General features: G+C 35.6%; 1 protein-coding gene across 1 annotated transcript; it reads right to left on the bottom strand.

Annotated features, from left to right (window-relative positions):
* Positions 1-8,210: 8,210 nt before the first annotated feature.
* Positions 8,211-12,371, bottom strand: LOC134233585 (BTB/POZ domain-containing protein 2-like). The gene is made up of 3 exons (XM_062715570.1): positions 12,291-12,371; positions 9,958-10,224; positions 8,211-9,324 (listed from the first exon to the last, which is right to left on the bottom strand). Exons 2-3 carry the CDS (start codon positions 10,221-10,223, stop codon positions 8,295-8,297), a joined length of 1,296 nt encoding a protein of 431 aa, XP_062571554.1. The 5' UTR covers position 10,224; positions 12,291-12,371; the 3' UTR covers positions 8,211-8,294.
* Positions 12,372-12,395: the final 24 nt, after the last annotated feature.

A 12,395-nucleotide genomic window follows, 5' to 3' on the forward strand; every position in this document is an offset into this window, starting at 1 on the left:
TGGCTCAATCTGTAACACCAGTATACGTACTCACCAACATTTTTCAGGCATCCATTGATCAAGGTCAAATGCAATAGATCTGGAAAAAATCAAATGTCTCGCCATTATCAAAGAAGGTTGACATGAGTAAGACTTCGGACTATCGTCCTATGCCCTTGATCTCTATGTGATGTAAGTTACGAGTTCATCTTCCACAGGCATCTGATGAATTTCTTTGAGCATCACAATAGCCTTACCATCTAATAACAATCCAGGTCCGGTCCTCACCATGAGTATTAAAAACAACGCCCAGGCTAATACACAATTGTTGGACCTTTCAAAAGCATTTGACAAGGTTCCACATTTGACAAGGTTCCACATAAGAGGCTGCTTGCCAAACTAGACCACAAAGGTATACGATGTAATCTACTCAATTGGATAAGTCCGGAGTTATCTGATCGATCGCAACGAGAACTGGTGGAAGACCATTTCTCACCAGACGAAGCCAAGACAGCCGGAGTGCCCCTAGAAACGGTCCTCGGCCCACTGCTTTTTTTGGCATATATCAACAACCTACCCGCCAGAGGGATATCCAAGGCCAGGTTGTTTGCGGACGATTGCCTTCTGTATAGGACCATCACTAGGGAGGCCAATGCCGGACAAGTCCAGATGGACCTCGACAATCTCAAAATTTTGAATTAGACTGGCTTATGCATTTTAACCAAGAAAAGTGTCAGATAATTATCCGAATCAACACCAAACAGAAACAAAACATTACTCCATATAACATCCACGGGAAGGAACTGGCCGTTACCATCAAGGTCAAGTAACTAAGGGTCAGTATCTCCAACAACCTATCGAGGAACCATCATATTGATAGTGTTTATAAGAAGGCAAACACCACCGCCTTCTGACGAGGAACTTCTCGACGTGTCCAAGCAACATTTAGGACAAAAGTTACAAGACATTGGTCAGACCCTAGGTAGAATATGCATTCACTGTCTGGGACCCTCACACTAAGAAAAACATCGACAAAATAGAAGCAATGCAGCGAAGAGTGCAAAGTTGGTGACTGATAACTACAACACCAGCAGTAGTGTCCCAATGATGATTGACAGGCAGAGAGTGGGATAGCTAACATCAATGCAGAATCAAAGCAAAGGCTACCGTGATGTATCGTTTTGTCCTTTCCCTTATTGCCATAGAACGGCCCCCCCCCCCCCCAAAAAAAAAAAAATTCAGCCAAACAGGAATAGTCACAAGAGGTCAAAAACACGGTAGCAGGATCCATTCTACCATACTGACATCTACAAGGAATCGTACTTTCCTACCACCATCAGGATATATAACCAGCTATACGAAGACATTATCATGGCCATGTCCGTGGAATCAATTTAAGATTGTACAGGGGTACAAATCACCTTAAAGGAAGCAAAACAGGCTTTTCCCAGTTTTAAAATTAAAAATAGTGGACTCCCCCTCTTGCACACTTTTTTAACCTAAGTTAAAAATGACGTCTTGAGCAGCAGCTCTCCACTTTAAAGGGAGGGGAATAAGAGCCATGGATTGCGGCTGAAGAGCTACATTAGAGCTATACTTGGCACAGAGGGCAATTGAGCAATATTGCCAGTGAGATATCATTTTGTGCCTGCGACACTGGACCTCAGTTTGTACGGTCTCATCCGATTGACCGGTCTCCGCGTTCTGAAAGATTTGCATGAAAAATATCTGCGATACATATAGGTATGTACGTCAGTATAGTGCACATCTACAGGACATCACCAATTATCTATCAAAGATCAATAGGCTACAGGGTAAAATGCAATGGGAGTTTTGAAAACAAGATAATTGCAGGGAACAAAAAAAAAAATGTTTTGCCCGATTTTGCTCCTGGGGAATATCAAAAATCCAAAACTTTACAGTACCTATACAGGACAACACGTATCAATCCAAAATATAAATGTGTCTCTGCTTAAAAATAAAAAAAAAAGTTTGAAGAAGAAAGTGACACAGACGTACGGATGGACCATATTACTAACATTATACCCAAATTTCCTTTAATTTGGAACGTGCAGGTTTAATAAGGGAACCTGGCGATAAAAAGTCATCATCATTAAAATGAGATTTATTTTTATTTCAATGTTGATTTGAGATACACCATTGAACTCGAAATAAAACACATCACAGAATCTGACTCATTTGTTTTATATTTGCAAACCGGTATTTATAAGAAAAGACACTAACAGCACACTAGCAGCAATACTTTAAGTAAACGTGATTTCTTCAATATTTCAAGAGTCGTTTTCTTATTTAATAAAGCTTTGTAAGGATATACCATATACTCACCTACATTTGCACTTTATGTTCGGTTATTCGACGTGCAAAAGCATTCTCCACGCATGTTTGTTTGATACTTTGAGGTTCCTTTGCAATTTTTTTCTAACATTGAAACTCCAGCACTTGCCGATAGAGAGCTAAGGCTAAGGCCTGTACACGGCATTACATGTAACGGTCTCTGGGAAGTGAGGGATCTTAATGTGCCAACATAAAGTATGCTAGTATTCTGCGACACAGGTCATGGGTTCGAATATTGGCCGTGGCTGTCCAGAGTGGATAAGCCAGAAATCTGTCGATATTAAACTGTGGACCTCGACTTACATGGTCTCATCGGGTATCCGTGTCCCACAGTGTGATTTTAACCCGCGATATAAGGATCAACTCCTTACTTCGCGACTCTAGATCAGACTCGGTAACAACGTGTGGACCTTTGCTTGTTGTTTATCGCTCCTCTCGAGAATTTTCCACTTATGGAGACGCTACGAATTGCCGGTGGAGGCTGCATGTTTTACCCTGTACTCGGTACTTACGGTCATTAAGCACTTAGGGATCTTTTACTAATGACAACACCTACTGCGACTTCGGTTTATATATATGTATGACCTTAACCGAAGGACGGTCTCCACGTCCCCCAGTGGGATTCAAACCAGCAAGGATCAACTCCTTTGCGACTCCAGAGCAGAGGCTTGAACCACTACGCCACGCAGGCATCAAAACCAAACATTCATGAGAAGAAAACGCGCGACGTATCAGTTAACGTGTAACAATATTTACTAGTTTTTCTAGTAGGCCAACAGTGAAATTGATTGAATACCATTATCGTGTATACTCACGCGTAGAAATAATCACCGAGAAACGTCCGCTAATGTGACATCACAATGAGGCTGCAGAGACATTAGAGAAATGCAACGAAATAGGGCAGCGAGAAATTTGAATTTTGAGTATATTTTTTAAGCTTTAAGAGATGCAAAATGTAAATAGAATGAAAAAGAATGTTTATAAGTTTAGTGTGAATTATTGGTGTGTGAATCACACAGACTTTCACGTAGGCAATTTTTTTTCATGAAGCACTAGCATTCTTCATACAAAACTTAAAACCATTCCTTAAATAGTTAGTTTCATATATCCTGATGAATTTAATATTAAAGATATCATACAGTTAGCAATTTTGTTAGGCCTTTGCTTTATAATAAATTTGACTAAGGAAAAAATAATAATGGCAAAGGAATATTTTCGTCCACGTGATCCAGTGTCTAGAGAGTCAGCTATTAGTACATCGCGGGTTCGAATGCACTAAGTCATGCGGAGAACGTTATATAGATTGAGGTCCCGCGTTGCAAGTTTGGTCCAAAGATGATCCCTCATTGTGCAATGGCCCTGAGTGTCGAGTTATCAAAAGGTATAGATTGTTCATTGGCACCTGATCCCACCTCTGATGTTTTGGAGGTACCTGTTTGTCCGTTATCTTTCCTCTTTTCACGTATAAGATTTTGGACAAACTCTGCTTCGAATGATTACAAAAATAAATCTGCTAATAAAAGGGCGCAATTGGTACTTCTGAGAACTCCAATGGATATTTTATTTGAAAGAGACTTTAATGGTAATCTAACAACCAAGATCTATGATAAACGTGATGACTCTTTCATCAACTTCCCTTATTTATGCAGCAATATATCTTAATCACCTGCATACGGATTTTACATATATCAGTTGATTCGAAACACAAGAGCATGCTCTACGTATGAACAGTTTCTAAAATGGGGTAAATTATTGACCAACAAGTTGATGAAACAAGAATTTCAACAGTCTCCTTTAATGTCATTTGAATTTCATAAGTTCTATGGTCGAAACAATGACCAACTGGGAAAGTTTATACAAATTGTAAGGTCATTGTTGTTACAAGTATACTGAATTGAGTAAAGAAAATTAAAGGTTAACATCTGGTGTGACCGGTTGAGAGGGGGTGCTTTTTACTGCTTTATTGCATCTGATCCTACCTCTTATGATTCCTTACGTCTTTGTTCATTCTCTAACAATTTGTATCTTTAGCAAATTTACCGTTAGTTATCTTTACATCAGTCTGACTAAGGTCAATACCTACTATTTAACTTCGTTATAAAATGAAGTGAAACAAGAGGTATTGGCTTTAGGCAGACTGTATTTAGATCCATTTGTACTACACCAACAAGTTGAATGCCCTACCTTGGGATATCCAATTCTAAAACAGTACCCAGAGGCTATTTTTTGTGGTTTGTCTCATATAAGCTAACATATACTTTATTGATTTTACCGAGTAAATGTTATTTGTGTCGTTTTATCCTTGAAATAGTTTATCTAAATATTTATATCTGTTAGCTGTTTAGTGGTGTTTATATACAAAGAACTTTCATTGCAAAATATACCCCCCCCCCAAAAAAAAAGGGATTTATCGATTTTTTCATAATATTCTGGATTAACTTGTCATTAATTTGTAGATATCGTTGATACACATCACATATTCTCTGTCAGGAAAATATCTGTTCATTAACACATTTCCCTATTTTATTTGACACTAATTTTTTTACCTTCTAACACTACTTTCACAGCGAGGCCATCCGTGCATCATGGTCTGGATATTCACACTATATGGTACTCATACTAATGAAACATAGGTTGTTAATCAGATATTACGGACTAAGACCTCGCCTCAACGAATGTTTATCTTTAAGTAAGGCAAGTCTTACATTTAACTAATAATCATGAAGTGTACATCCTATAAGATGCAGCATTACTGCAATATATAGATCAGACAGGGCTTGCAGATACTAAGTATATAAGTATATAATAGACTTATCCAAAAATCCTTCAAAGTAGTCACCGTTCCAGAAATTGTAAATACGTAAATCAAGCATCTGAAGCAAATCTAGGATAGTGTTCATCCCTTGATACATCATATTTGCTAATTTGATTAAGATATGCCTTTCTTAAAAGTATATGGTTTCTTGCAAGTTTGGTCAACATAAGGCTTATAGTTACTTGGAAATGAGACCTGCACCAGAAACTTTAACTTACTCACTCATCCACAAAATGTAGATCAGATTCAGCATCTAAAGCAAGCCTATTAGTATGCATCCTTAGATGTAGCATCCATATATTAAGTTTGGGTATAAAATAGGGTTAATAGTTAATAAAACATATGTATTTCTTGTGACAAGGCCTTTCATTGGATACCAACAACCTTGACTTATTGACCTTGGGGATTTCTGTACTTGTGAAAAACTTTAACCTTGGCCATTACTTTTGAACGGTAAGGGATAGGGCTTTCATACTTCACATATGTAATTCTTTTGAGAAGACCCTTCATTGGATACAAAGAAGTTCGACCCTTTGACCTTAAAGCTTGACCTTAAAGTTTAACTTACTTTTAAAACACAAACCTTGACCATAACTTTTAATGGGTTAGGGCTAAGGCTTTCATGTTTAACATACCGGTATTTAATCCTTGTGACAGGACCTTTCATTGGATTTCAAGAATGACCTTGGCCTTGGAGTTTGATCTACTTTTAATAAAAAAAATCTTTGGGTAATAATGTTTAATTTGCATTTAAGAAAAGTTTAATCTTCGCTATGTTGCCATTAGGGGTCCTCAGTGTTTCAGAAACACATCTTGTACCTTATATTGAGAAGAGATATGGTTTTCTTTGACATGTGCATTACCTGTGACAAAATATTTCCAAGCACGCTTTGATTTGTGATCTATTGACTTTGACCTTCAGATTGATTTTCAAATTTCTAAATGACATATAAAAAAGGGCGATATATTGAGACAATATGATTCATAAAAATATATATCTCAACCCACAAAGATTTATATAAGCGGGGGACCACAATTCTTTGAATTTGCTTGTTCTTTTTCTATCTGATCAAGATGCTTTTCTGGAGTACCCTATAATCACCAGTAATCACAAAACCGATAATTTTTTCCTCAATTTCTAGCATTCGTTCTTCACCAGTTATAACTGTATGTACAATTTTTTCTTTTCCATATTTCGCCATTATAAAATGAAGGAAAGACACATGGTGATTTTGATGAGAATATACATGTATTATGCTAATGTACTTTTGCAATCGCCAAAGCAAACATGTAGTTTCAAAATTTGTGAATTTTATGGCTTTTGGATTAAGATCCGACCGTATACAATTGTTTTTGTTGTCTGTCTGTCTATCTGTCCGTCTGTCTGTCTGTCTGTCTGTCTGTTTGTTAACTTGTCCCCAAACTTTAACCTTCACCATAACTTTTGAACCATGAAAGATAAAGACTTCGTATTTAGTATGCATACTCCACTAATTAAGCTCTTTCAAATGACACCAAGGTCAATGGCCTTGTGACCTTGACTGTAAACGTATATGCTAAAAATGTTTTATATGCTTTTTCAAACTTTCGCCATAACTTTTGAACCATAGTAGATGGAAACTTCACATTTAGTATGCATATTCTACTAATCAAGTTCTTTGAAATGACACCAAGGTCAATGACCTTGGGACCTTGACTGTGACCTTTATGCTAAAAATAGCTTTTTTCGAACTTTGTTGCTGCCGGGCGCATAGTGTTTCACAAACACATCTTGTTATAAATTAAAATAACGAAATCAACTGATATTTTATTTATCACGTTAAGTTTATTAAATTCGCAATCAAAGAAATTATGGCAAGTATTCCAAAACATTTATGAACGAGAACTAAATATTGCTGTCTTACAACTGTGTTTAAAGACAAAATTACATAATTAAATAAAAAAAAATAAATACAAATTGAAACAAATACGAGGGGTTATCAAAAAGTTCGTGGACTGAGGCGATAAAATCAATACTACGTGGTCTGTGCTTTCAAAATTTATAAGGAACATAAAACAACAAAAAATAAAGAGATTTTAGAATTTTAAGCTTCATACGTTCATTATTTGCCAAATCATTATAAAATAAAATTGACATTATATGATCACCCGGCGCTGTCATCGTTAAAAAATTTATGACGTCCCAAAACGTCATATTTTTCAAAGTCTGATTCTTCTACCCCATACACTTATCTTGATGAAGTTTCCTGGAGTTGAATAAGGACTTAAACCCGTCTTGTTGGTATGCATCTACACTGTCATGAAAGACTGCTTTCAATGCAGATATTAATATTGCATATGTATTTATGCATTGGGAGAGTTTCTTGCTTGATTGTGCCAGCACAGTCTGCTTTTTGAGTTCAATATCTACCACAAATAACCAACGTCATTTTTTGACATGATTGACTTTCATACCTTGAGTACAAATCGAAATTAACTGTTCATTCCTTTTCTCTCGGAATTTATTTTGGCATTAAAAACAAGTCCTGTGGATGCATTTTATTTCCCTGTAACCAGATTTAACATTTTCCAGGTGTATAACAGTTTTTTCAGGCATAAAACTTTATAAAATGTTGGAAAAAGAACCCCCTCCGCCCTTTTGACGTCATTTTAAAGCCCTTAATTGTTTGGACACTCCATACAAAATGTACGATAAAATCTAATAGAACTTACCGAATGATGTAAAAATTGCAAATTTTACGGACTAAAACCGTCCCTTCACAAACCTGAATTAATGGGATTTTTTGATGTCAGGTGTTCATTATAAAGGATTTTTTCTCATTTCGCCATTATAAAATACCGAGGGCGAAAAAACGTCATTTTCGAGGTTGCGCCGCCTAGACAAACCATTGCTTACAAAAACATTATTAATTTTGTTAAAAATAAAATCTATGATTTGTGGTTTCTTCTATAGATAGAAAAGATGATGATAACTAAATATTTTAAAATTCACTACTATACCTAAAGCGGTTTTAATTTTATTGTGCCAGTCCACGAACTTTTTGATAACCCCTCGTACATGGTAAACATGCTAGTATAAAGTTTTGAAAGCACGTGTGATCTGCATTGACTAAAGTGTGACAGAAGAATTTAGGATTTTTACTTTTTAAGATAAAAGTAATCCAGGGATCTGTCCTTCCAGCATACAAGTTTCTCCCCCACCGAAATCAGAGAAAGTAACCTCGCCATCTTTGAAGGGCACAGAGTGACGGCCATTCTTTCCTTTCCAAGACCAGTCGGTGTCATCCAGTGAAATACAGACACGGTATGGTATATCTGGCTTAATATCTACAGCTTTTTGAAATATGACTTCATAATGTTTTGTTTGAGGATCAGATTCGAAACAAAAGTCTTCAAGAACTATTGTCTTATCATCGGCATCAATAAGTTTGACATAAACTGTAATTTTGTTACTTTCATGGCTTAATCCATATGTAACAATTCCATGCATTACGCATTCTACAGAGGACTCGAAGGCAATGATATGTTCTAGATCGTCCAGTACCATTTCTTCTTCGCATTCTTCCATTCTCATTACTCTTTGCCATACATTTCTTGGTTCGTTTTTAAATATTCCCGGAGACAAAATCCTGCCTCTCGAGCTTGGAGCTCTTACTTCTCTTTTCTCGTCTTCTGTCAAAATCCGTCTCTTTTCAACAGATGACCGAAAGAATCGTATATCCATATTTTGGAATCGTATCTCATACAAAATACCAGAATCTTTTAAAACCTTCCGGATCTCCTCGTCATTTTCCTTTAAACCTCTTCTTTTGCACTCTTCCTCACACCACCTCATAACGCTTCTATAAATAGTTTCCTCCTTCACTTGGTGGTGGTGGTTGTCTGCGATTATTCTTCGAACACACTCTGGTGGAAGAGCCAGGAAGTGGTCGGACTGTAGACACTGTTCCGTTCTTTGATTAATTATCTTCATGCTGTCCGTCATCAAATCTTCCAGATCAAACAAGAAGGCTTGGTGATATATTTCTACCGCGTTATCCGCTTCCATGAGATAGGCTTTCATTATAAATTCCTGGCAATTGTCAGAAAGAGTCTGAACTATATATTTTCTGGCTAAATATAGTATTGCCATGACGTTATTTGCCGTCAGTTCAACTTCATCTGTGTATAAATACCTATAAAAATTGTGAAGATGCAAAGATTAAATCATTTACAATACAAGTGTATACATGTCTTTTTATTACGTATAATATACAAGTAAAAATGAGTCAATAGATTACTAAGTCAATTCATATCAAAATATTGTATATGATGTGAAAAACCATTTTTGCCTATCTACATTGTGTGCAACCTTTCATTCATTCTAGATATCTAACTAGAAATTGTGCATATATAGACTGGCAACCATTAATATACCTTTATCTTTTAATATATTTACAATATTTGCACACCACCATGTTAATACTGGATTATTCTTTTAATTATGTTCATAATGAAAAGTTAATATGGCTTTTTACAAATGAAAATGAGTAAATCTTAAGATTATTAAGTCAATTCATATCAAAATATTGTATATGATTTTTGAATATTACTATGTTGTATTACAATATTTGCATACCACCATTGGTAAATTGGTTTGATGTTTCATTATGTACATTGTCTCTATTTTAAGTAATAATATACTTGTATCTGTGTTATGCCCCCAGTGGGACCATGATTGGAAATAAATTCTATTCTAATTCTGTACTACATAGTGCAATCCGTGAAAAACCAGCATTGTGAGAGTATCCTATATATAGGGATCGAACCTGAGAAAACACTGAACAATTTCTACATCCACTTCTGGCAATGACACTATCGCTGTCCCTTCCTGGTCTCGCTCAGTCATCGGATTCTGACTAGTCAACATAGCTTCAAACACGTGACTCCGTGCAATCAGAACAAAACTGTGACAACTGACCTCAACTAAATCTTCCCCAACAATAAATTTGACGTCACAGGAAATCTCCTGCTTCAGCATATGGAGAAGTGCATCTTTTAACGACAGTGAATCTTGCCAAGACGAGGACGCCATTCTGTAAAATTAATTAGAATAAACAATTAATTTAAAAGTATTAAAGACTCAGAAAGAATAAATCCCTCTTTAATATTTCAGAAAAAGATAGAGGTGTCAAAGACAAGAACAATTTCCCGCTCTAAGACAACACATTTCTCAATTTCATGTCATGGTTAATAAATTACATTTTTCAGACAATTGCTCCCCCCCCTCCCCCCTCTCCAAAAGTACTACGGGCCCGAAAGCATAATTCCAAAAGAGAGCATAATTCATTTAACGAGTAATTTCATAATTAACATTTTGGATTCAATATTTTATTAATGTACTTGAGTATCTTACATAATCTTAATGATATCAATCAGTGCACGATAGTTATTTATTTATTTTTTTTTTGGGGGGGGGGGGGGGTACTTAGGAATAAACTTATTCTGTGTTCTAAAAAATCTAAATTAGGTTCACATTAGAAGGAAGTAGGAAGAGTTTTGTGGCATACAATTGATTTCGTGGTACTTTATAAAACCTTTATTATAATAATGATTTTTTTTATTACACAAATTACTTTTCCTTGGTTCGAAAAGGCTTCCCATAATAATTACATGTATACAGTCCTTGCGACACTTGACCGTTGAAGAAAATATTTGCTGGTAATAAGGCATGTCGCTTTTATTTCGATAGATTTTTTGTATGTAATTCGTGCGTATCCAAATACGCTTTTGCAAAGGAATATAGGCTGGACCCCTTGATATTTGAAGGAGAAATTGTTTTATTTTCTTATCTATAACGAATGATTTTTTAAAAGTAGCTGCGCCTCGGTTGACAATGGTTTTCTTGGGGGTAAAAATTTTCAATGTTACACTCAACTACATGCAATATTTATATACTGGTAAGTCTGGGTTGGAACAGTTTACGCTTTTTAAGGTATTCAATCCCTAATGGGAACAAATTCAGTGAAATTGAATACATAACTGATATGTAGGCATTGAATACTCAGTTTATTTACATATTTTTTTATTACTATTAGTATGTATAAACACCTTTCCAATCTATGACGTTAAAAACCTATCTCCCCTTTTTTTAATTAATAAAAAAAATTTATTTAAAAAAATTTAGCCGGTGTGTGTGTGTGTGCATCTTTCCACCGCAGGATTTATTGATATTCAAATTATTTGAATTTTTATTTTGAAAAAACGCTTTTCCCCATAGACTTCAATGCAAACTTTGTTAATTAATTAGTATAATTACTGCTTAATTAATGAAATTTTATTTTCGTGGGCAATCCTTTTTCTATAAAATGCTTTAATATAATAGCAGTGTTCTATGAACTTGAAGTACATTTAAGGGTATAGAATTAGGTCCCATTAGGGATGGAAATCCTTAACAAACCGGTTGGCCGCCTCGGAAAATAGTTTCCTCCCCAAAGGAACTATTTACTTTTTTACATTGACAAAACACCTTTCCAAAACGTTAAAAACCTATTTCGTGTGTGTGTGTGGGGGGGGGGCATTGATTTTTACAGCTTCATACCTAGAAACCTAAGACTTTTCATAGCAACTCAGCACATGTAAATAAGTATTGGAAGAAACATGGCAAAGTCACTTTTACTTGAAAAGTATATTTTAAAAAAATTATTTTGATCCACGCATGTGGAGTTATGACAATGAGTACAGGCACCTGATTTTATCAGTAAGTCGCTAAATTAGCCAAATATCGAAAAATTCTACCCCCTCTCTATATAAATACACGTTTATATATAGAGTGGGTAGAATTTTTCGATATTTGGTTTATTTATAGCGACTTAATAGTTATTGATAAAAATTCAGGTGCCTGTGGCTGAGTGTGCAATGAGAGAGAGAGAGAGAGATGGTGTGGGTGGATCGATGGGGAGAACTATTACTAAAGACAAGACCATGAAATGATGAACAGCTGATGAAGACGGGAATCAATAACATTGATATTGAGAGACTCAGACTCAGAGAGGACTGAGGAAAGTGAACGGATAGGAGGGTGTCATTCTTATTTATGAATCAAATAATTTTGCTGGAAATTCTCAATTTATGATTTTCTTCTTTTTAAAAAACTTCTTACCTTTTGTAAGACCAGTAGGTCTGATAAAAATAAATCTTTAGTCACCCTGGTGCACTTTCATTTTAAACCTACTTTCATTTTCTGTTTATATGAACGAGTTAATTA

This window comes from Saccostrea cucullata, unplaced genomic scaffold, assembly GCF_032062105.1.
Source record: "Saccostrea cucullata isolate Sc308-1 unplaced genomic scaffold, CSIRO_AGI_Scuc_v1 ctg902, whole genome shotgun sequence".
Classification (NCBI taxonomy): Eukaryota; Metazoa; Mollusca; class Bivalvia; order Ostreida; family Ostreidae; genus Saccostrea; species Saccostrea cuccullata.

Excerpts from the sequence above, each read along its gene's own strand:
- LOC134233585 (XM_062715570.1), bottom strand. The coding sequence starts at position 10,223 with ATGGCGTCCTCGTCTTGGCAAGATTCACTGTCGTTAAAAGATGCACTT. Across the intron at positions 9,325-9,957 it reads ATTGTTCAGTGTTTTCTCAG|GTATTTATACACAGATGAAG; the intron begins GTTCGATCCCTA and ends CAATTTTTATAG.